Here is a 26,597-nt window from a genome sequence, read left to right as displayed (position 1 = left end):
CAGGCATGTAGGACGCATTTCATAATAACAGAGAATTGAGTTTGCATTTTGTTTAAAGGTATTAAAGATCTTTTTTAATGTTCAGTGATTAACAGCCATTGCAAAGTGATTGATACACATTGTGGGATATTATTTTCGCAGTTAATATTGCTAAAAAGACAATTTTACTTTTTCAAAGATTACTGGATTTGTCCTTTCAAAAATCAGATAACTTGTAAACTTGGAGTTGAAAGCCAGGTCTTGCTATAAGATAATTGCCATTATGCACAGTTTTCTATTGCCTGTTTGGCATATTTCTTGTGGTTAGATTGTGTACAGAAAGAACTCACATACAAACATGCTCAGTGTGAAACTTTTCTGCCCATGCAAGGCTGTTGTATTAAGGTTTTTGTTTCAGTCTATCTCTTCTCTGTTCTGCCCAGAACAGACTTTTATAATTTGTATGTGTTGTGGTTTAACCCCAGTCGGCAACTAAGCACCATGCAGCCGTTTCCCCCTCCCCCTCCCAGCGGGGTGAGGAGGAGGAAAGGAAAGAAAAAAAAAGTAAAACTCATGGGTTGAGATAACAACAGTTTAATAACTAAAGTAAAATATAATACTAACAATAGTAATAATGAAATATAATCATAATAGTAATGAAAAGGAATATAACAAAAAAAGGAGGGGGGGAGGGGGGAGGAAAAAAACCCAGTGATGCACAATGCAATTGCTCACCACCCGCTAACCGATGCCCAGTTAGTTCCCGAGCCGCGATCCGCCCCTCCCGGCCAACTCCCCCCTCTTTATATACTGGGCATGACTGCCCAGGTCAGCTGCCCCGGCTCTGCTCCCTCCCAGCTTCTTGCACACCTGCTTGCTGGCAGAGCACGGGAAACTGAAAAGTCCTTGGCTTAAGATAAGCGCTACTTAGCAACAACTAAAACCTCAGAGTGTTATCAACATCATTCTCACACTAAATCCAAAACCCAGCACTGTACCAGCTACTAAAAAGAAAGTTAACTCTGTCCCAGCCGAAACCAGGACAGTATGGAACATTAATAGTCACATTCCATCTCCCTTGAACTTCTAAACTCCTCAGAAAGCTTATCTAACAAAATTCCTTCATGTTCCTTTTCTCCTAAGCCTGCCCTGGACCCCTTGGCATTCCACCAACACTCTATGGTAACACACTCTCACTGGTTGCACCTCCAAAAGTCTTCTCCAGACTCATTCTTCCTCACGTCTTTCCTACCTTTGATACCATCTCTTTCTTCTGTAAAATCTTGTTTTCCTTGTACTTTCACAATGACAACTTCCTGAGCTTTATCTCCTGATTTTATGGCCTCTCTTTTCTTGTGGATTCTTTTTACTTTTGCAGACCTCAGGAGTTGATACCCTCTTTGATCTTCTGCAGACATTTTCTTATATATTTTATCTCATCTGTTCACACAAGTTCAGTTGCTCCTTTGTGTCAATGTGCCTTGCAAAAGTCCACTTTTTTGCCTGATTTCCCTTTACCCAGCCCAAATGTCAGACATCGTCTGTGACCTTTTCTTTTGAATGTCTCATTCTAAATACAAATTTAACAGAATTTTTTCTGCTCTTCTTCTGTATAAAAGTTTCCAGTGAAATCAACCCTATCAACCAATGAGAAGAGCAGACTTTGTCCTAAGACTTTCATATAAGAAAAAGGCAAAACCACATGTCTAAGAAGTTTGGCAGTCTTTAAGAAGTGCTGTGACAGTCAGCAACTCTCATATGGCTTCTTTGGTTTGGTTTGGTTTGGTTTGGTTTGGTTAGGTTTGGTTTGGTTTTTTTAAGTTAATTTACCATCCTCCTCCCGACTCCTGCACCCCTTTTAATTGCAGTGTTCTTAGAGGCCTCAACTTTTAAATATCAGTAATTTGCATTCAACAATACATGTTTCCCCTACCTGTAAGTTTATTGTAGAAGTACACTCTGCTTTCCATCTGCTTAATAATACCTATAATCATTTACTGTTGTGAAAAGCAACTCAACAGCTTTTCTTCCTAAACTTGGGCTCTTTAATCAAATTGATGGTATTTCCAATATATGGGAAAAGGTTTTTTTTTTTTTAATAAACACAATGATTCCTTCAGAAACTGTTTCTTAAACAGTTTTATGGGAGATTTATTTTAGCATCCTAACTTACGATGAGCTACATTTTGGTAAACTGGTTAAGAGTTCCATTGTCCATTTGGGGGAAACTGATTAAACTGGAAATAACAGACTCCATATCTGGACTCCAATATGGTATGGCTGGGTCAGTGTTTTTTCATTTCTGCATGTGAGCTTTCCATAATACACTTGGACACGTGCTGGAAGTTAGTGAGATTACAAGAATCCAGGTAGGGAAATAAGAAATTTAATTAGTCTGCAACTACTTTTAGATCTCTAATCTGTATGCAAATATGTAATAATTTGGGTTATATAGATGTAGAGTTCTACTGTTACAATCACTGCTAAAATTCCCCTGTTGAATTTGACTCATTCCAAAAGGTTTCCTTTAGCCTTCATTGTTAATCTATTTGGTTTTTTTTTTTTTTCTTTGAGAAAATTTTTAGCTCTTTGCTTGAAAACAATTATCTTAGGACAGATTTTCTCAACTTTATTCCAGCATTATTATAAAAATTTGTGCAATATATAGTAACCACGGAATCACACGATAGTTGAGGTGGGAATGCATCTCTGGAGATTGTCTACTCCAGTGTCCCCTACCCAAAGCAGGGTCAGCTAGAACAGGTTGCCCAGGACTATGTCCAGATGTCTGCTGAATGTCATGAAGGATGGAGACTCCACAACTTCTCTGGGCAGCCTGTTCCAGTGTTTGACTGCTCATAAAGTAAAAAAGTATTTTCTTATATTTAAACAGAATTCCACATATTTAATTTTTGTGCCCATCACCTCTTGTCCTTTCACTGGGCACCACTGAGAAGGTTCTGGCTTTGTCTTCTTTACCTCTCCCCATCACTTATTTATACACATTGATAAGATCCCCCCCTGAGGTTTCTCTGCTCCAGGCTGAACAGTCCCAGCTCTCTCAGCCTCTCCTCCTATGTCAGATGCTTCAAACACCTAATCATCTTTGTGGCCCTTTACTGGATTTGCTCTAGTATGTCCATGTTTCTTTCGCACTGAGGAGCCCAGACCTGGACCCAGCACTGCAACTGCATCTCACCAGTGTAGTAGAGGGGAAGGATCACCTTCCTCAACCTGCTGGCAGTGCTCTTCCCAATGCAGACTGCAATGCTGTTGGCCTTCTTTGCTGCAAGTGCATGTTGCTGGCTCATGTTAAACTTGGTGTCTACCAGGACCTTCTGGTCCTTGCCTGGCAATCTGCTTGGCAGCTGGTTGGTTCCCAGCCTGTCCTAGTGCATGGGTTTATTCCTCCCAGGTGCAGGACTTTGCACCTTCCTTTGTTGAACTCAATAAGGTTCCCGTTGGCTCATTTCTCCAGCCTGTCAAGGTCCCTCTGAACCTTCTCGCAGCGCAAACATCTGATGTAACAACTCCTCACTCCCAAATTGTATCATCAGCAAACTTGCTGAGAGCACACTCTTTCCCATTTTCTAGGTCATTAATGAAGTTAAACAGTATTTGCCATAGCATCAATGCCCCAGTCATAATGCTATTTTCAGTGGCATCCAGCTGGACTTCATGCTGTGGATCACAGCCCTCTGAGCCCAGCATTTCAGCCAGTTGTCAGTCCACCTCATTGCTTCCTCACTTGTTTGTTGGTCATCATCTTCTCCTCATATTGTTCCTAGTTTGAAGGCCTCCTTTCCAGGTTGGCCTGCCTGTTGACAAAGACACTTTTACCCTAGTAATAATGTGAGTTGAAAGCTGGACTACACCCTTTCTCACCACGGATTAAACTAAGCTGCAGTGTTATGGTTTACCTGGCTGGCTTTTTCTGGCTTCTTATTAATCCTTAGGTCTATACGAATTTCTAAGAAAACAGATTTATTTTGATTATGCATCATTTGTTGGAGGGAGGGGTTGTTCTTTTCAGTGTGCCAGAAGTGAAATACCATGTGGCAAACATTTTGCATTCCAGATTTTTATGTAAAAAATGTCTGTTGGGGCAGGAATGGTCTCTTCTTCTAAGAAATTCTGCAATGTGCACTTTGATTTGTTCTGCTTAATTACTATCTCAGCTACTTTGTTATTGCTCAAGCTACAGCAGTGAATATTCAGGGCACAACTTTTTGTTTTAAAGCTCCTTGTGCCCGTCAGGAGGCAGGATATTGAGAGGGGGACATACAGTCACCTAGATGTACAGTATTCAAAGCAGATCAAATTGTGTCAGGATGCATGGGGCACTTTGCAGTTCTGTCCATGGAGGAGGTGGGATAGAAGCACAGTTTTACCCCAACTTTCCCACTGCCCAAAGGAAGAACATACTGGGGAAGCCTTTATTCTCCAGTGACTCAGTTACATCTTCTCTAGGATGACTTTGCTCCTGGCTGACCATCAAAGCAGGAAGGGTCTCTGTTGCTTCTGCCCTCAGTAAAGAGAAACTGCTTTCCTCCTGGTCAGTGCATGAGAGTGTAAACACTTAGGGGACAAAAATAGAGCTGTCTTTCTACTCCCTATTCCTGCAAATACACGTGAGCACATAGATGTTCTCCCTCTCCCCTTTCCACTTTCTTATGCAAGAAAATAAGTTGTATTTGAGCCTTGAACCTTTAGAGACTTATCAATCTTTATGGCCATTGCTTTAGCTTTTTACCAAGTGTTAAATGCGAGTGGCAGTTCCATTCCAGCAACTCTCAGAGAGGCACAGGGTATGTTCTGGAGGTGAGGGGAAAGTGTCCTTTGTGGTATATGTGGAGTGAAAATGAGAAGCAAACTCTGATTCTTGAGCAAATGCAGAGGACCAGACCCCAGATATTCTGGGATATCCTGGAAGGGTGAGGGAATATATGCATTAGCAACCAAATACTTCATTGACTCACCAGTTCCTAGATAAACTCATGCAATCACCTCTAGATTTTCCTTAGAAATCAAGTTATCAAATTGCTGGGGGGTGGAGGGGGAAGTTGTTTGTTTGGGGTTTTTTGTTTTGTTTTGTTTTGTTTTTCATTTTGGTGCTTTTCTGTTTTCTGGACTAGGTTGGTGGCAGACTTAGGGGAAAATATCTTCAGATTTTTCTTTTAGAGTTTGCTAGATCAACCAGCTAAGACTGACAACAGAAAGCATGGAAGAAACAGGGAATATGTTTAGCATGTGCATTGCAAATTAGAAGAGCTCTTCAGAGTTGTGTGTGTGATAGGTGGTGATTTGAGGTTTTTTTGAGGGGTAGAAGGAGGAGTTTTTGAGGAGGTAGAGAGTTTGCTAACCTTTGTACATAAATGTCTTATTTCTATGGAAAAAATCTGAAAAAGAAGAAATGTCTTTAAAGACTTTCACAAGCCTAGACACAGCCTGGTGTCTTACTTTTTATTAATTAAGAGACCATGAGGACTAGAATGCATATTGCATATGTACTTTGTGTTCAGAAACACAGATAAGGAGACTTGGACTATTTGCAGAATTCACCTGTAATCACAGTTCTACTGAATGTAGTTCATGCTGTAGCTCCTCAGAGCAACTCTGAGGTCCTATAAAGACTCAGCAAATAAGACATTACAGGTGAGTTTTGCCTAGCTGTAGCAAAGATGGTTTTACAACTGCCAACCATCCATCCTACCTTGTATAATTAAGGTTGTAAAACAGTTTTGGTATATGACCAGTCACTTTCATAGTCTGAAAATCTCATTCCTTGAGAGATAATTCAGATACCAGATACTTTCTGGGTGTTTCAATGAGCACATGAAACATATACACAGACATTATAGGTTTTTTAACTTATATATGACTTAGCTCTTTAAACTAAATTTTTTTAAAAAGCTATTTTTCCCCCCTGTTTTAAATCTGGACAAGTTGCACTGACCACAAAACATTTTTATAGGTGACTGATCTGGTTCTGAATTGTAGATAAATATATTAAGAAAACAAGTCTTCATTTTCAAAAGGGTTGCTTTCATTACAAGATAGAAATTATTCAGGTATATATATTCCTATTTTCACTTAAGTGAGCACGGTTCTACCTTACCATCAACTTCTGTGCAAATCTTTTTTTTTTAAATTAATTTGTGCAAAGATCAATGATTGAGAAATTATGATCACCTCAGATTACAAACAACCTTCCTCAAATGTTCTGGAGGACAAAATATCAGTAAATAAAGTATGTGATTGAATTAATGGAATTAAAGGAAAAAAGAAACCCACCCCCCACCCCCCCAGTTCTGAATTCTATGAGATAGGCCCAAATACTGGCATCTAAAAAAGAAAATTTAATTATTTATTTAGGAGTGTACACCCATCAACCACCAAAATGGAGGTGGAGAAAGATCCCTTCTTCTGGTCTTTGTGTTTCTTTTCCCCCCTACCCTTTTTTCCTTAATGACGGAAGAATCAGCAGCACAAAATGTGGTTAAGGATTTCTTATCTCATAAGCATACCAGTCTTTAAAGGTCTATCTGATCCATGAAACAGTAGTAGTAATGTATACTATTGCTTTTTTCCTCTGCCCATTCGAAGCTGAATTTTCTCTGAAGGCACAATATTAAAATGATGAAAATCATACAATTGATTCTGTGTAAAATTGGTCCCTTTAAAAAATATTCTGTAATAATGTTTACAGTTTTTTAGCTGGTATGTGCGTTAAGTACATTTTCTTATTGAATCTGTTAATCAGTTAACAGAATAAAAAAGCAGCTAGAGGCTAGCCTGGATCCACCATACAGCTAACAGTTCTGTGAATATTTGGTTTGTTGTTGACAGAAAGAATGTGTCATGCAACCAACAGACCTCCTGCAGCCTGTTGCCCATGGTAGTGCTTTTATTCTGTCATTAATACTAAAGCAGGCTTTTATCAGTTCTCTCTTTATTGACAACTGCTGGTGTGCTGTCCCCTAGAGAATAATATCTGAAAGTTAGCTAAAGGTTTTAAAAAGCCTAGGAAAAGTTCATATCAGCCTTCGATACAATCTGTTTTTGAAGGTTTTTTTGTGTTCATTTAGAATCCTTCTGTATTGCTTTACCCTAGTTGTCTGCTTCGGAATATCCTTGGGCTTTTTTTTTTGAGGACTGCCTATGAAATGTATTTTGTGTTAATGATACTGGATATGATTAAGTACCACTGTGTTTCCTGTAGACATCATTGTATTTATTTTATGGCATGTGGGCTATTCAAGGGTCTCTATGCAAAGATCACATTTCCTGCTGTGGTTTTCCTTACCTTACGATGCAAGTGATGAGGGTTTCTCAAGACTTGTATTAAAAGGACAAAAAATCTTGATGGCATTTCTTACAGGAAGCCTTTTATAGATAGAATTGTAAGATTAATAAATGATGGAGAAATTCTTTAATAAATGGTTCGTTGAACCCAGGACCAAAAAGGAACAGTTCAGTACTTATAAGATAACCCAGGTAACAACATCTCACTGTGATTGGGCTGAATGGCTGGGTTATGACCCTCTAGAGAAATACACAGGAAAGGTAATGGGGCAGGTTTATTTCCCTGCCTGATTTCAGAATACAGCAGTAGGAGAGATCATGCAGGTACATGAATATGCCACTCCCTCTGTTTTTTGAGGAGGGACAGGTCCGACCAGCAGTAGTTTTGAGGTCACAGTGTTAGCCCAGTTACTATGCCTTTTCACAGTGCTCCAGCATATACGTGGAGCAGCATCAAGGATCTCTTCAAGTCTGTCCATATCTGGATACTTCTTCGCAATGAAGAAAGTCCATTTGTCCTGTTTTACCTTTTTTTTGTTGTTCAAAAGGTAATCTAGTTCATACATTCAGAAGGCTATTATTGCTATGATAAATTTTCTTAGGTAGGAGCTAGCATTACCTGCTGTTTCATCTCATGATAGACTTTAGCTTTGTAAACAATGAAATAAATAAAAATGTCCTTAACTACTCTGCCAACTTATCCAGTCCTCTGAGTAAAATATTAATAGAATACAAATTTTATCTATTTATTCCTCTTACTTGCTCCTGGACCTCAAAAGAGCTAAGAAGAAGTCATCTCATTAGTTTATGCAAACCTGTTTATAAAAGTATACACTACACTATTAAATAAACCTAAAAAATATAATTTTTCCAGATAGCAGGCACTGTAGGGTTGACTGTCCATGTATATCCAGAGCCATCTGACTGTAACTCACTGCGTTTCTTCAGAACTCTTCCTTGCAAAGTGTTTAAAGATAGCTATGTCCATACTATCTCTCCTATTTTTGCCCATGTGGACAGTCAGGTTTGCTGCACGTCATGACTTGAGATGGTCATATTTATACTGTTTGAAGAGGATAGTTCATGTGTCTGAATCAATCTTACCCTAAGCCTAACAGCCCCACCTGGCAAGCCAACAGGACAGCAATGACAATGGAATAGTTGGGGCTGAAATATAACTTTGAGCATGGAGCTAATGTGGTTGTGAATATGTAAAAAAGCAGCAAACGGTTATGGTCTTGTCCCTGGTAGTGAACTATCTTTTCAATGGCTACTGTACTCAAACAAGTGAAAAAAATTGCAGAAATACTGCTAAGAGGTCCAAGTCTGTAGCCTCACAGCCTTTAGGATAACTCCATCACATTGGTTTTTGGTAGAACTACCTTCTGTGAATAAAGTTACTCAGGTGTGCATGTGTTTCCAGGACTAAACCCTCAGACTACTTTACCTCACCCCTCCCTACCTCATTAACATATTGTCAGTATATTGTGTTCTGGGTTAAATTTGAGACGTGCTGGTTGTTTTTATTCATTCTCTAACTTTATGATTGCTTAGGTAAAAACAGATAAATCTCTTGAATTTTCCTATGTAATATGAATGAAATGCTAGATATTAATTTTCACTTTCACGTCCATGCACACTTGTATTGAAAACTTTCTGTGGTAATGATCCATGATCAGACTGGGAGATGATTCCATACAAGAGCATGTCGGGCATTTAATCACACCAGAGGGAAATCTAGGTAGTGGGTTTAATTAACGCATATTCTGTTGTGATAATGCGTAACCTGAAGAAAAAGTGAGGCCAGTTCTTTCGAAGGGATACAAATTGCTGCTCTGAAAAATGAGGAAAAATACCAAGGCTGAGACATTTTTTGTCAATAATGTACAACCTTTCTGGCCAGAGCAGGTTAGCTTATTTTGCTGTTTCGAAAGAGATGCATTTCATGGTCTCTCTCATGCCACAGCTTGTCTGCTATGGAGTGAGCATAATGCTTCTGGATCACGTCAGAGTTGCTCAGTGTAGACAGCTTGAGTCCACTATACAAGAAGATTATGGTGGTTCTGCATGTATGTGATGGATTTACTTTCCAAGAAAGCTCCTATACCTGGGCAATTACAACCAAGCACAGGGCTGGAGACCTAGAATAAGAGCAGGGTGGTATTCAGGTGCAGCCTGCTCATGCCTGTGGAAGAGTTCCTCGGCCATGAGCTGGTTCTTGTCACGCGCTCAGCTGTCTTGAGAAGTGAGATCCCCGGGGAGCTGGCAGGCTGCAATAGACTCCCTTGACCATGTGTTGAGCACCCCTCCAGGTCTGGCTCTGCCTCAAGAAGGACTTGTGATATCTTTTATTTGTTACCACCTGAACTTCATGACTGAAAGAACAGTATGAGTCTTATCTCCCATTTGATGATTAAACACTTTATTTTACATTTCAAGGATTTAAATGTATCATACTTTACCTGGGGAATGAGAACATTATAAACCATAAAGTATTCTGGACTGTATCCAATGCTATGCTCTGACTACTCTGATGTGCTTTGAAGGAGAGCAGACATAGATTTGGTTTTAATTTCAGCAGTAAAGCTGAGTTTACAGTTCTTTTGCATTGCTAGGGCAGCATATACCTAGTATAGCTTATCAGAAGTTGTTGGGTTTTATTTTTCTGATTTATACCTAAGGAGTAGTTCGGGGTTTTTCCCAAAGCAACAAGAAAAGAGTTATGTCTCCACTTTATATTAACTTTAAATGGAAGCTTGATGCCTCATGTTCTTATAAAAACACAAACAGAAAAGTCAATAGTTGCAAAGGCGTTTGTGTCTGATTGTGCTTTTTTTACTGCAACCTTCCCTTACAAGGTTGTAAGAAGTCTTAAGCTGTTATGAGACTACTGTTAAGATTGGCAAAGAGGTGGTGGTGTTAGTTTCTTTTCTTAGAAAAGACTTCTGAGATTGTCATGTGTGATGGTTGTGGTGCTGTACCTAATCTCATTTGAAAGAAAAAACAACACAGAATGATAGCAAGAAGAGCTAAAAAACGTATTACCACTTTTCTGATCAAAGAAAAGGAGAGTTAAGACTAACTTGCAAAGCATCCTTTTTAAGAGCTATTTTGGGGGGGGCATTATCATCACACAGGAAGGAGTGTGTAGAAGCACCAGGAAATAGAGCCCAAAATCTGAGATTTTTTTAGAACAACTATTTCTCACAGTATTTGGGGAGACGAGAAATCCTTTTGATTTTAAGCACAGGCTAAAAATAAAACAGCTGTATTTAAAGTGACTTTCTGCTTAGGGTTGGATTTACTATTGTATCTTTTTGCTAAGATCAGCCATGGAAAGACAAAAGCAAGTCTGTCAGGTACCTAAATTTTTTTAAGAACCAAAAGGAAACAGCTATGTGTTTATAAAAAATAAACTGTCTCCTTCAGAGTAGTGATCTGTAAACTGAGTGTGACAGGAAAAGAATGAAGGTTACAGACAATAATCACACACATACAAAGGCACACCTAGTGAACAACGTAGTTTACTAAGGGTCAGGATTGCCTCTTTTCCTAAAGGCACTGAGAAGATCAGAAAGCAGGAGAATTCACAAATGTCATTCACTGATTTGTGTTATAAGATATTCACACGTGATCCAGTGGTGGCATTGTCTGATGGCATCTTATCTGCATCGGCGACTCATATTTTTTTCACTGCTAATAACTACAATAAAAAAATCTTTACCATTTCTGTTAAAAAGAAAAATATTATTACTTCATAATGAATGTCACACTTTGCTTTTTTATCCATGCTTTGCTGTCTTTAGGACTTGAGTGACTTCCAATATTAACAAAGAGATAGCATTAATCCTTTGTAAATAGTGGAATCAGTATGTGATGGAAGTCACTTGCTTTGCAAATATGCAACTAGTATGATTCTAAGTGCCATATCAAGCCCCACAGCCTGAGCAGGTTAATGAGTACAGAATTCTTAGTGGCTGAAATGCTAAACCTACGTAGGAGAGATGGGATCCATCTAAAGCAAAACGTTATCAGGCTGCTGGCACATAAAATTGAAAATCTTATAAGGAACATGTTTTTATTTAAAGAGTGGACAGAAAATGTAAAATCAGTGTCTATAAATACATAGGAAAAAAGAAACAACTTTAACTGAATATGAGTACATCGACTGTCTCCATAGTAATTATTGCCATTCTGGAAAGAGATGGAGTTATGGACAGCTTTCAACTCAGTGTTCAACATGTAAGAAAAAGGCAAATCTGAGGTTACAAGTTATTAAGAAAAAAACTGAAGATATTATTACACTATTGTATCAGGCAATTGTGTATCCATATCTTGAAAGTTGCATGTTATTCTGGAAAAAGGAGCTACTAAAAGGATATCTTTAAAAAGACATGGGAGATCTAGGAGGGATAAAGAGAAGGCCTTCAATGTTGACCAGAGGTAGAGAGCTCTACTTCCACACAGGAAGAGGCTGGTATTGCTGGGGATGCTGAAAGTACTCAAAGAAACTCCACCTGAAGGCACCATGCCTGCCTTCTGCAACACGGTTCAGTGTGGATCTCACAACACATCACATCACCTAGGCTGTTATATCTACCACCTACCAGGATGGACTATCTTGTGCTCCGTAGGCTAAGGACATGGAGAGGTATTAGATATGAGACATTGTGAGGATGAAGCCTTTAGCTAAAGAGTCCTGAAAGCGTTGCTGGCCAGAAGCTTGGGAAAGGTATTTGCCCACTTTCTTAGCCTGCCTTGTAGCAGATCTGAAGCATATTTTACTGACTACTTTGAGAGGCAATAAACTGAATGGCCTCATCCAACATGGCAGTTTAGGTTGAGAAAGGGAAGAAAGAGAGGCCTGTAAATAGTTTTAAAGAGAATTTCAAAGTCATATGACAAAAACAAACTGCTACAGCTGTCCAATACTACAGCGGAGACCTGATTTAATAGACTTAAATTTATTTTTGCTCAGAGAAACAGATAAGCACTTTGCTCTCACTCGGAACTTTTAAAATTTAGTTTGAGTTTTAAATGGTTTGATGATTGAGAGATGAAAATTTTTTTTAAAAGTTCATTCCGTTGAGTATTTTCTGAAATAGTCCCTCTTGTTTTACCTTTCTTCATTGTAGCTGGCAGTTGTACGTGTTGTAGCTCTTTAAACCACCTGCAGGCACCCAAGTTGGAGATGGGGAAGTATGGGGCTTCTCCATCTGCCTCCTCCAGCTTTTGAGTAGCTATTTGGTTTTGCAGTGCAATGTTTTTTCCTTCCTTTTTTTTTTTTCTTCTTTTTTTTCCCCTTCTCCTCCTTACTGACATGTAAAAAATCCTCAACTGGAGAGGGCTCTCGCATGAATTACATGAAACATTCTTCACTGAGAAGTTCAGAAAGTTTAGCTTTCTACACTTTTTGTTATGTATGGTGTTGTGTTGTAGAGCCAAAAATACATCAGTCTTCTATAATTCAAATCTTTCTTGCTTTTCTAGGCAGGTTTCAAGATGTAGCTATTTTGCTTGTTGTTAATTTCTGGCTCTGCTAATTGGTTTTTGGGTTTTTTTTCCCCCTTAATTTGTATGCATTGAATTGACTTTAATTAAACCTGTTTGACAGACAGCTTCTTCCTTTATTCCCATAATTCCTTTTTTCTTAATCCTGACACATCACAAAATGTCTGCTTTCATTTACTTTGGCACCAATTCACTGTAATTCCATCAGAGTCACTGGAGTTACTTTGAATTTACTACTGTATAAGCAAGAACAAAATTTGATCCCATGATTGACAATTATAGACATCTGAATGGAGACCTTTCCAAAACAGTGTTCAGTCTCTACTCTTAACAGATTTCATGTCACCAAGGAATGTGTCAAGTGATTACACTAGTGACCATGTGGAGGGAAAAGAAATCTAAACGCGTGAATATAAGAATTGGTTATTACTAATGAGCAAGCTTGCAAATTAGCATATTCTGACATAGTGGAAGCCTAGTACAAGTCAGATTCTTTGTTTTTAAAAAGTACATCACAAGAGATTTTTTTTTTTCTTTCCCTGAAGTAAAAGAGAGAGTAGGAACACCGTAAGGACATTTTAAGTGGTTATTCCTAGACATGCTTGCCTCTGGTCAGTAATTACCATTTCTTTTTCTGAAACAGTAAAGAGTACATTTTTGTTATCTATGAAATAATATGATGTAATTAATTGGTTCTGAGTTGCATGAAGGCATTTGACAATTAAAACTTTACAGTGATTTTTATTTGCCCTTCAGGAGAGGGATTTTGTTTTCTCAACTGCAAACGATTAAACAAAACTAAGAAAAGGTGTGTATAATCTTTACATCTAGCCCTATTTCTACCAAAGTCTAAAATGTCAGTAGTTCAGCTCCCAAAGGTTAAAGTGCCATTTCCTGATGTTTAATGGACTCTCACTTCTGTTCTGTAGAAAAATGGAAAGGAAGAGGAAGAGCGGGGTCACATTTTGAGTCAGCGCGAAGACGGAGTAGAGCTGTCCTTTATCATATCTCTGGACATCTACAAAGAAGAGAGAAGAACAAATTAAAAATTAATAATGTAGGTGTAATTCTTCTCTTTTTCAAAAATATATTCTTTGTTCTGTCTTTTTTTTTTTTTTAAATGCTGTAAAACGTCAGTGAGTACCTGAGAAATGTCCTAGTCACAATTTTACGGTAATAAAAGAAGTACAGTGCAGTTCACTTAAGTGCAGTTCTGCCTACTATGGTATTTGTTACACTTCATATAGCAAAACAGTGCATTTAGCCATACTGTAAAGAGACATTTATTTAACCCCAGGAAAGCCACATTATAAAATTTCTCAGAACTTAATTTTAGGTTCCAATTTACCTTACCGTCCCAATTATTTCATTTCAATAATTACTATTTGCCAAAAAAATAATGAACAAACTCAGGGTATTACTGTAGTTGAAAATCTCTATGCTGTGTAAGCTCCAGAAGGTCACACTTCATTTAGGTAACTTTTCATGTGAATGTCTCCAACTTTGTACAGAGTAAATTTATCTTTTTATTTCCTAATTGAAGTAGTAATGTTTCTTTCTTTAAATTACTTCTGCGTTCCCCTAGTAACTATAGCCAATAACTAAGTTCATAAACACCCTGTGAATGTTGCAAAAACAAAATCAAACAATATACAAAACCAAAAATATAGCAGCAGAAAGACAGCTAAAGAAATATGCTCAGGAGAAAGAATTACTCTCCTGCTCTATGGAACTATGTTTCAGGAGAAAAGTTAATGCAGGGGAAAACTAGATATGCATATGAAATCAGTGTGTACATGTAAAAATTTGCTAGAATAATACCTGAGAGCCTGTTCCAACAGTGACAGCCTATAGTTATTAGAAGCAGGGGTAGCAAAAAGAAACAGTTTTTCTTAAAATCTCAAAACAGTATTTAGTTTCTTGTTTCTATATCGTTACATCAAAAAAGTAAAATCTTTGACAGAGCCACAGGAAGAAAATGGTTTGGGTTTTTTGTTTGTTTGTTTGTTTTTAATGGTTAGGGGGAGGATGGAGACAGACAATGGAAAAAGTAGCCGAAAGATATGGATTGTGAATACTCTGAAAAGATGATCTGCCACTGGGAATGTTCCTTTTACTAGTTACCAAAATTAAGCAGCAGTGCAGATACATCCCCCTCGACATTATTACATTACAAATTAAAAGCAGCAAAAACTTGGTATAGATTAAGGACATGAAAATACACAACTGGTATATGCCTCAAAGGGCATACAGACACTTCCATTGAATGTAAATATTAAATGTTAAAAAAAGTTAAATGTTACAAAAAAGGTTAAAAAGCTAAAAATGTTAAAAAATATTAAATGTTGAAAAAGTGTAAAAATTAAAAAAAAAAAAAATTGGCAAAATATGACCAGGTCTTCCAGTGATATTTTCATAGTATAGTAATATTCTTTAGGAACATGACTTTTAAATAGCTTTTGATGACGTTCCTGTACTGTCAAGATCCCAGTGCAGATGATATTATACTGGTTTAAAACATTTGTTGTCAGACTAATTTACTACCTTTAGTGCCTAGATTTTAGAGCTATGCATTGGAAGTCATAAGAGGAACATTTTCTTCTCCGCGATTAAAAATGGGCTGATGCTAACAAGAGTTCAGCCCCAAAGATTCATGAATGAGAACCAAGAATGGAGAAGGCAAGGACATCAGTAATTCAAAAGAAACACACAAAGAGAAAGGCTGTGACAGGCCAGGCAAATGTAATTAAGTCTGCGGTCATGCAGTTGTTGTCTTTCTATATTCATAGTGAATAACTTCAAGATCAGAAGCAATCTCAGCTTGCTGAATACACAATATTGTTTTATGAGGTTCTTCATTACTGGAACAGCATTAACCAGGAGCACAATGACAGTGAGCAAGAATTTTCTTAGCAAATAATACAAGACAGTTCATGTACCACATGCTGTTTTTCAGGAGGGTAGGTGTTTTTGTTAAAACTCTGAAAGATGAAAGCTAAGGATTTGTAAAACTGATGCTTAAGACTGAAGTCTTTGTTGCAAAGATCTTTGCTGGTTAGATGACAAAGACTCAAGACACATGACAAAGCTAGGTATAGTTTAACGGTGAAGGTAGTTAGTTCTGGAGCCATATTATGGTGGGTCTACATTACTATTTTGGTTTAGATCAGGAGTGCAATTTTAAAGAGAATCAAAAAGTTATTCCTACTAATTGTGCTTTGCTTCATAGCAGTCTCGGGCACATGAACTGGATTCCCTCAGATGAAACTAAACCAGGAGAGGGGCTCCAACTACTAACAGCTGTTCAGTCCACAGTACCAGGCTAGAGTTAGTCTGAAACAACCTCCTCACAGCTCTAAAATATGTATAGGAAGGATGTTTCGTCTTCAGCACCATCTATTCCTTTCTATATGTTTATTCCTATTTGCAGTACTATGTCCTCATGTATACAAAGCTTTAACCTATCTGTCCAGCAGAAAAACATTGCTCTTCAGTCAGAATTCACCCAACAGAGGAAGAAATAGCTTGCCAGATTCAGTCCCCTCCTCATTCTATTTAATCTGTTCCTTATTAATCCTCTTCCTACCCCAATATTCACAAAAGTTATTCCATCAACAGAACCATCTGTCTAAATAACAGCAAGGACTACATTAGAAAAAAATTAGCATTAGTTCTTGCCTGCATATGAGTATGTCATATTTCATTATGCTTTTTAAAAAAAACTAATGGCTGCATTGGAAGAAACGCATCTGTATGATCAAATTATTGTTTTGTCTCACTTCATTTTTTTCTCTCTTTTTCAGAATGTTTTTGTAGATAAACCAGCATTTCCAGAATACAAAGTTTCAGATGCAAAAAAATCCAAATTCATACTGTTGCATTTTAGCACTTTTAAAGCTGGCTGGGACTGGCTTATTTTACTGGCAACGTTTTATGTTGCTGTGACTGTACCTTACAATGTTTGCTTTATTGGCCATGATGAGCTGTCTACAACTCGAAGCACAACTGTCAGTGACATTGCAGTGGAAATTCTTTTTATTATTGGTAAGATATCTTTGGGGTTTGTTTGGGATCTCTTTTTTGATATTTAAGGTTTTCACAGAATGTATAATATAGAAAAGGAAATAATCATCACTTTCATGATTTTAAAGAAAATCGATTTTAGCTGTATAGTTTGAGATTTTATCTGAACTTTAGATCACTTTTTTATTTTTCTTTTTTACTTTAAATTGATTCAGGTAGTCCTGCTGTTACTCAAAAGGGACCTTTGACCTCAAGGAAGGTTGAAAACCATTGTTTCACCTTGTGGATGCCTAAAACCTTCCCAATGTAGGGATGTGCCCTGGAATTACTATAGTGTGGTTCATAATGTACTTTTTTTTTCCTATTACCTTTCACACTTAGAAGACCCATGGACCACAAGTTGAAAATCACTAGATTTTAAAAACTAATGACATAAGATTAAAACTGATACTGCAATAATACAAATGTACAATATCAATATGCTATACTGACAATTGGGATAGAATTTAAGATTTTGCAGCTTGTCATCTGGTCTGTTCTCTAAACTTTTTATTATAATGATCCATTTAATTCTTATACCTTTAAAGAATTAAAAAGAAAACAAGGTCATATCTAATAGTGGCCTTGTAGCAAAGCAATTTCTTTTTTGTATTATCTTTTTTCAATTTCTTTGTGAATATAGAAAAGAATCCCTGACTAGAGTCACACAGATTTTTCCCAAAGTTTTTATTGTTATAATACCACTCAATGCTGTCACACTGACAAACCATAGCTCTCATCTGTTCATAATATACAGGTGAAGAAGCTCTTATCTTAAAGAAATAAGCAAAGTTGAGTATGTCTTTCTTGAATATGAAAAGGCTTAGGATGGGTTCTAAGAGGGAAAGAAAATTAACAAAATAATAAAATCATCTTCATATTTGAAACTTCATTTCTACTTTACTTTTCTCTATTTTTTCCTGAAAAAAACATAGCTTAACTCATACATTAAAAGCAATGTTATGATATTCTCTAGGAGAACTAAAGAAAACTGAAACTTCTTAAACACTAAGCAACAACTCAGAATGTCTTTAGTTTAACAGAAGTTTTTCTTATGAAAATTTTGAAAAGTTTATTCTCTGACAGCTTTACTGTAGACAGTAAGACTAGTAGGTGGTGTGGTTGATGGAAGAATCAGATAGTATGATGGATAAATATTTGTGTTTCCTCCTTCGGACATTGTTTTGTCATTAGGTTTAAGGTCTAATTTTCCCCTTTTATGCTCACTATTAGATCTTGATGGACTCTTTCAGGTTAGTGCAAGCAATTCACATTCAATGATACTCAAGCACTGCAGTAAGAAACCTACCTTCTACAATGCAGATCATCAAGGATCGTCTTTAGTCTTCTGTAAAAAGAGTGAGGTTATGACTCTAGTCAGTCATAATTGACTCCATGTTCCATTTTAAGGAATACAAAATGAAATAATTCCACTTGATCTACCTGGGCGTCTTTATAAAAACAGTAGACTCAAGGTTATAATATTTTGATAATGGTTGTATCCTTCACCCCACACCAGTGTAGATAACTGGTTTGTGTTACGAATGTGTTTATTAGAATCTGAGCACAAGAGAGTATAATCTGTATCTAACTGATTTATGTGCTGTAGTATTCATCTAAAGCAAGACAGATGGTGTACTGCTCAGTGCTACTTTTCTGTTTATATCATTTGCTGGAAATATGGACTTCTTATATCAGTAAGTCAAAAGCAATGGTATCTCTATGATCAATAGAGTAGCTGGGTAAGAAAAATAAAAGGAAGAAGATCTTCTGTAAATTTTACTTCATATTTTCTGATTAGACTTTTAGGTCTATCATCCAGGAAATCAAACCATTGTTGTAACTAAATATATTCAAAGAAAAGTGTATAAAGTACTAGAAAAGACTCCTTTGCATAGTTATGTTCCTGGTAACCACAAACACTGTACTGTAGCATACCAATATTCCTCCTCCACAGTTTCAATAATGGCTCATTTTTCCCCGAAATAATTGTTTCTAAAGTTATTATCTGTTTTTAAATTTGTGGCTCTGGGGAAGGGTTTATGGAGTGTTTTCAGGACATTCTCATACTGCATTTAAATCTCCGCAGTGAATTTAAAGAAAATAGTGTGTTTATAGTCACCTCTCAATGGTCCCTTGTCTGTTAAAGTGTTGAATGAATATGTCTCAACAAGTGTAACTATATTGAATGTAGTAAGATTGACAGCATACATAAATTTAAGTGTAAGTTTCAGGGCATTGTTGCACTGTGGCTCTGACAAGCACATCTTTGATGGATAATCTTTGTGCTCTGAGAAAATTCAATGAGAAACATTGAGTAAAATTCTTTTTATGATGCTGCTGCCTCAAAAAGTCAGTGGGGAGATCTGTCTGAGATGGGGCCTTCAGCTGTATTATGGCTCTGTAATCTCAGATTGAGGTATCACAACTCTGCAATCATGGATTAGAGAAAAAGTGTCTATCTGCTTTGATTTTATTTGGATTTCTCAGAACATAGGATAATATTCCTTTTACGTACATAACTTGCATAAACTCTTATTTGGACTTGACAAGGTCTTTGTTTTTAGCTGTATTATCAAAGGGAGCAAAGATATGACAATAAAGGGGAGAGATGTTGTCTGCACATCAGTTCAAGGGATGTAATAGGGTAGAGGCTAAGGGTTTCCTTTAAGCAGAAGAGTTTGAATAAATCTAGTGGCCAAAAAATAGCTTTTACGTTTATTCAATTTGTGAGTCAGCATATGCTTAAGCATGATAAAAATACATACGGAAGTGTTCTCCTGACTTGAGGTGCTTATGAGTAAAAGTGTTGATCTGAATTAAATTATTTATGAGAAAAGAGCACATCTAGCTAGAGGTTTAACTTTTTTAGCCTTTAAAGTTCTCTAAAACATAAACAGAAGATAAACAGTAATAATAACAACCCATTTTGTGATGTCTTTGAGGATGAAGATGGAGAGGGAACATAATTAAGGCTTCTCAAATTAAGTTAAAATTATTTTTCACTTGATGTTTCCTGTATATGTTAGTGCTTTAATAACTTGTGTGATGTGATGTTTGAGTGTACTTTCAGATCTCTTTTCCTCTGTAATGTGTGCAAACCTTCTCTAACATTCCCCTGTAAATAAATCTTTTGCTTCCTCTTTCCAATGATAGTGTAAAACTAGTTTAGTTTTAGAATTTTTTGGCTGTTTTATATAACCTAAAATCATTAAGAGGTGGAGAAAAAAACTTTTTAACATTAGTGTATTTAAGCAAACACATAAAAAATTATCTTGGAAAGTGTTTCAGCTAGTAAGTGATATTACCTGCTTTATTGCACTGTTTACTTCAAAGTTTATGCCTCTTAATTTGCATAGGCAGTAGCTGGGTCCTTCATTTGAAGATAAGTATGTCTGGGTGGCTAAGGTTTCAATAGTCATAATGGATCTTAATTATTTTTTAATAATATTTGTAAAGTTTTCTCTCTTTTGGAGGGAAAAGATGAGAGGATCTCCCTCCAAGTTAATTCCATTTTATTAGTAATAACCTCCTGATTGCATAACTTTTACTCTTCCATAACTATCCAGTGTAGTGCTTTTCTTTCTGCAACTGTTTCATTCTAGTTTTCAGATATTGTCTTTCTTTTTTTTTGTATTTTTAAAACATTATTGAACACCTTAATTGAAGAAAGTAACGTTACCAGAAAAATTATCAATACTTCATTGCTAAATGCTCAGACTCACTCACAGGACTATTTGAATAGGATGTCTTCAACAGGAGTTGAGATCAATGCAATGGTTCAGAGAGAATATGTATAGGCTTTCAGGGTAACGGTAATGCATTATTTGCTGGATAAGATCAAAGGTGTCTGAGTATTTTGTCTCCTAAGGTGGCCAGAAATAACTATAGAGAAGAGCTATAAAAATAAGTGACCTTTAACTTTTAATTTTAGTTTTCTATTTGTGAATCATCCAGTTTCTAGTGGAAGACAGAGAACCCTGGATACTAATTATAGCTATAAAATTATACTCTTTATAAACATACTGGCAACAGTAATTTTAAACTGATTTTCTGCAATGTACTCCTTTGCCTACCTGTGGAAAAAAAAAAAACATATCTGTCCCTTCCCCCACTCTCCCCACACACACGCTTATCTGAAGACTTTATCTATGGCTTGCACTTTCAAGAGAGAAAATTAATCATGGTTACTAAGATTGCTTCTCTTTGTATGTGTATCTCTCTCTCTTGTTAAATATGATTTAACAAAGTGTTTTATCAGCAATTTCAATTTTTAAAAGCAGCATGTTTAGAAGCCCTAAAGCTGTGATTTGTGTTGTGTGATACTGTAGATTAAAGAGACTTGTTGGCCCATTAGTGTCTATCACAAATGTAAATTACTCAAAATCTTTCCAAAACTGTCTTAAATCATATGAAGCCCTTGAGTCTCAGATGTTTAATATGCAGAGATTTAAAAATATGGTACAAACTCAGTAGAAATTCATATCATCATTCATGACTTACACAGTCATTCAAGTGTGCATATTATTGTATTGAAAATAATATATGTTAAACAAAATTTGTTGGAATCAGAAGAGATAGTATTAAATGCTATAGATTTTATTAGGTTGCTTTAAATTAGAAGGTTTGTTTTATTTTTTCTCTCATGTTCTTTTTCATTATTATAATGATTATCATTTTGTATCTTTGCAAGTGCATAGAAGGTCATGTAAAACAATATCTGTGTCTAGGGGACCTCACATCTAAGAGGACTTGTGCATTTTGAAAGGAAATGGCAGTGTTTTGAACCATATTTTAGAAAATGTGCTTTCAGACCCTAATATGCTAAAATTCAGGTAGACACCAAGGGAGTAGTTTGAATTTATCTCTGGGAATTTATCTCTGAGCATCAAATGGTCTCATCTGTGAATACATATGAACAAAACATGAAACCGGATAGAGTCACATTGTTGATACACCTAATATTAGGGAGGGAAGGTCATAATAAATAGTTCATGGACTATGGATTACCTAGTAATGTGAATAAAGGGTACAAAATGTTTATGTTGAAAAGCAGTAATAAATTTCCTAAAGATTCTCACTCAAAGTGTCAAACTGAAGTTGGCAAGACCACCATATTGTTAGAAATTTTTCAAATACCCTTCCTTATATACCCTTGTAAGGACGACAGATGCTAGTCTGCACACAAGATGCTGTTTCCAAAGCACAAGACCGTCCACCTGGACATAAAGGAGACAAGCATAAGCCACAATAATTTAGAAGTGATCATTTCTATGGAAATATTTCCGTATCTTCAGGTAGATGCAGATAAATGTTATGATAATGGAGGTACCCTGAAAATTTGACTTGTATTGGCTCCACTGAGTCCTTCTCTTCATTTGCAGAGGTGTGATGTCATTGTTGCACATCGTTAGCCAGCTTCTCATAGAATGAAAAAAATGTATGCTTGTAGATCTAACCAAAGTTTTAAGAAATCACTGCCCCAAAATGTTGCTTACTACTCCTGAAGTTGGGAGATACATTACCGTTAAGACAAGAAAACTGCTTATCTGAGCATTCCTGCTTTTCCTGGGGCCAAAATGAATGACATTGACTTAAACTACTGGTGACCCGGTTACAAGAAGGGATCCTTACGTATTGTGCCTTGTACCATCAAAGTTAAAGGTAAAATCCAAGAAATGAGTACTTAAAGAAGTACTGAACAGGCTCCATTCTGAAATCTGATTTTCTGAAGGAATACCTAAAACAAAATAAGAGGATTATGCAGGATAAAGGCCCTTTAAAAAACACAAGTGAGACGATGGGAACCTCATGACAGGCTGAAATACACAGCATTTACCATATGTAGTTCCTTACTATTCTGGGGAGATCTTATAGCTGGGTCAAGATATTCTGCACCTGTGCTTCTGGCAAATACAGTCACTGTTGCACTTCTCAGCTGTCCTAAATGAATCTCTTCAGACAGATTATGTTTCTTTCCTACTTCCTATTTCACAATGAGACTTGTAACATCAGAGTGACAGGCTTCTGAGCACTTAAGAGTGCTAAGAGCACTTAAAAACTGACTCTTCATCTTTTTTGTCTAAGCTGTGGTGCTACTGTAAAAAAAAAAAAAAGAAGCAGAGTGACAAATCATTTGTTTCACCTATAGTCAATCCACACATTGGGAAATGCTGTAGTAATAGTTTTGTATGTAATTTTCACTCTGCTATGTTTCCTTTCGAAAGGTATACAAAGTTAAAACTACCCTGCTATACAGAGTATGACTGACTTGCATTATAGCTGCAATCAGAAAAAGTTTGTATTTAGGTTTGCTATCCTGTAACATGATGGTAAAACAACACTATGTTTTTCAGTAAGATTAAAGTCTTTTAATTAACCATCTAGGTTATTTCCAAGGAAATGCTTAGATGCTTAATACTTTACCATATTTTTTGTGAGCTTGCATGTGGTCTTCTTCATATTTTTTTATGATTTATAGATAATGTCCTATGTGAATTGTTGTCAAGCTGCATGAGGTAATTTCTGAGAAAAATATTTCAAGTTTCCCCCTTGGAACTGGTCAAAAAATTTTAAGTGCACGAAGCAGTTGCCCCATTGCCCACTGAACATTTTATTTGTTTGATATTTTCATTGCTGTCTCCAGCATTTGTGTAAAGTGAACTGTGTTCATGAAATACCTAACAACTACATTTACTTCACACACACTGAATTTAGTGAAAAGTTAAGTCATATGACTGATGTTTCTTCACTTTTTGGAATTGCTTCTTTCTGCCATATTTCTGCAGGTCCTATTGAGAAAATTACCCATGTAGAAACTTTCACACTTCTGCAGTCACAAATACCAGCTTCTTTTAAAAGCAGAGCTAGCAGTTCATTTTTCAGAAATATTTTCAGTTCTTTGCTTTTCTTTCAAGACTCCAAAGGCTGTATCTTCCTTTGTAGAAAAGTCAATATAATATATGTTAGTTACTCAATATGTTCATGGATTGAGTCTGTTTTTAAAAGGTAGAGCATAGTTTATAAAAAAGAAAATCTTTCCAGTGTTTAGTGTGTTATTGTAGAGGTCATGATATGTGATGCTTTTCTGGCATATCAACTACTGTAGAACTGAGATTAGCTAATCCCTGTTTAACACCCTTATACTTAAGGAGAGCAACCTGAAAAGGTGAACCGAAAAGGCTGAAAATCAAGGAAGCAAATAAAATAATGTGACCTTTTATTTTTTAAGTTTGTGATCTTTTGTTCAGTTTCATGATATTGGGATTTGAATTCATGGGCTCTTAGCACAGTAAAGAGTTGCAATTAAAACCCCTGTTTTAACATTGGTGTGCTGGTCGTTCTGCGTGTCCCAGCATGCCCACAGCAATGGGTACAGCAGCCTAAGTATGGTGTTTGGTAGAGCACACCATGCTAGTGCATTAACACTGACCATACTATACTCCTGGAGAGAGTGACTTTTGTTACCGCGATAGCTATTCAAACCACTAATGCCTTCAGATTTCATTTTTTTATATTAGTGTATAATCTACCCAAGTAAAAGAGTATTTCCACTTGGGTATGACTTCAATATGCCATTACCTTCCACTGTAAGAACAAACATCAAGGAAGAGCAAATCAGTCTGTCAGTTACAGATGTATTTTGGGAACCAGTTCTGCTATGATCCGTCATACCTGAGAATAGATCTTGCTCCATTAAAATCACTAAAAATGTTGTCAATTTGTCAACCTGTAATGGAGCAAGGCTGAGAACATACATCATAGCACTGCCTTAGAACAGGGACCGTGCCACTCCTCATGTGCTGTACAGCGACAAGCATCTTGCTATCCAATCGTAAAGAAACTCTTTTCACTGGAGAAATTTGACTGGTAAAACAGCTTAGTGTATTCAATGGTGACTTTAACAGAACAAAGTCTATGAACTATATTAATTCCACATTAGCAGAAGCTTTTTTTCAGAGGTCCATCATATTACATGAATGCGATATCCTTGTGCTGAGGATTTTAAGAATTTGTAACTTTAAACTATGTTTCCATTGTTCATCCGAATGTTAGTCATCTAACTAAAGCCACAAGACCTCTAAAAAAGAGCTTCTTTGAATGGAGGTGTAATGTGTCTCTGAAATGAGGTTCCCAACCTCTGTGACTGCCCACACAAACCAAACGGGATTGTTTCCACAATATTCTAAAGTGCTAATGGCCAGGAGAAAACGTTACTGGGAGTTGCACCCAAGGAAAAATAGGAGGGAGAGGTATACTTCATAGCCAAATTTTACAATTTTAAATGTACAGTTGCTTAAGGACTAATTCTAATCCTTTTACATAGTTGTCTTTAAAGATCATGCTCCTCAATAAGATTTTTTTTTTCTGTTTAAACTGTGGAAGAGAACAAATTTTTTTACTTAACAAAATGTCATCCTGCTGGTACAATGGTGGCTTTTGATATTCCTTTTTAGATTTCAAGTCCATTGGGACCTACATTTCGTATCTTGGGATACTTAATTTCTTTAATTTCTAGCAGTATAAAATTTGGGCTGGCTTCTTCCTTCTCACTGTTACCTATGTCAACACAATACATCTGAGATTACAGTTATATGTAGTTTCATATGACCTTTCAGTTCCTAAAGATTCTGATAACAAAGAAAAAATTTGACCATCTAATTCAATCTTAAATATAAGACATTATATTTAATACAGGTATTAATATTAATTCCACTAAACTGTGTTTGGCTAAAGCATGTTTTCCTGAAGGACATCAGCTCTTCTTCAAAGACCTCAGAGATAGGAGAATCCACACCTCTGCTCATCTATGCCTTGTAAATGACATATTTCTTTTCTGTATTTTTTTCATCACCCTGCAGAAGTGACATCTTGTTAAGTGTTTAGTACTACTGGTTTAAAACGTTACTACCTGCTGATTCTTAGTTAGGATACACTGGGTTGTAATTTAGCATCTGATATGATACAACCATGCTTTGCTGCTCCATTCCAAAATTAGATAAGAAGTATTTATTGAATACATCTGTTTTTTCTACAAGATTATTAATAGCTTCTCTCATAATGGGATGCCACTAGTACAAAGGAACTAAAGTTGCAGATTAGCGTTTCTTTCCTAATACATCTAAAACTGTAATTTTCCTTCATCTTGGCTGCCAGCGATTTCTTTCTCTTTCCCAAACAGGTCTAGATTTTCACATCAAATTTTCTGTAGTTTATATTGATTGTTACTTAGTATCTGTTCACCATTTGTTGTATCTTTCTTAAAAAGAAAAAAAAAATACTTTTCCTTCAGCAGCTGCAACAGGCTCTTATAAAGACTTATTATTTTGTTATATATTATTATTTATATATTATATATTTTATTATATATTGTCGTGGTTTAACCCCAGTCAGCAACTAAGCACCATGCAGCCGTTTCCCCCTCCCCCTCCCAGTGGGGTGAGGAGGAGGAAAGCAAAGGAAAAAAAAAGTAAAACTCGTGGGTTGACATAAGAACAGTTTAATAACTAAAGTAAAATATAATACTAACAATAGTAATAATGAAATATAATAATAATAGTAATGAAAAGGAATATAACAAAAAAGGAAGCGGGGGGGGAGAAAAAAAAACCAGTGATGCACAATGCAATTGCTCACCACCCGCTGATCGATGCCCAGTTAGTTCCCGAGCCGTGATCCGCACCTCCCGGCCAACTCCCCCCAGTTTATATACTGGGCATGACGTTCCATGGTATGGAATA

General features: G+C 36.5%; 1 protein-coding gene across 1 annotated transcript in view; it reads left to right on the top strand.

Moving 5' to 3' along the window:
- The window catches only part of KCNH8 (potassium voltage-gated channel subfamily H member 8), a 229,748-nt gene that overhangs the window by 112,034 nt on the left and 91,117 nt on the right, over positions 1-26,597 (top strand). Inside the window, exons 5-6 of the mRNA XM_050891094.1 lie at positions 13,725-13,852; positions 16,599-16,839. Coding sequence (XP_050747051.1) covers positions 13,725-13,852; positions 16,599-16,839 — 369 coding nt within the window. The remainder of the gene's footprint in view (positions 1-13,724; positions 13,853-16,598; positions 16,840-26,597) is intronic.

This window comes from Gymnogyps californianus, chromosome 2 (assembly GCF_018139145.2).
Source record: "Gymnogyps californianus isolate 813 chromosome 2, ASM1813914v2, whole genome shotgun sequence".
Lineage (NCBI taxonomy): Eukaryota > Metazoa > Chordata > Aves > Accipitriformes > Cathartidae > Gymnogyps > Gymnogyps californianus.
This window is presented reverse-complemented; position numbering and strand designations above follow the sequence as displayed.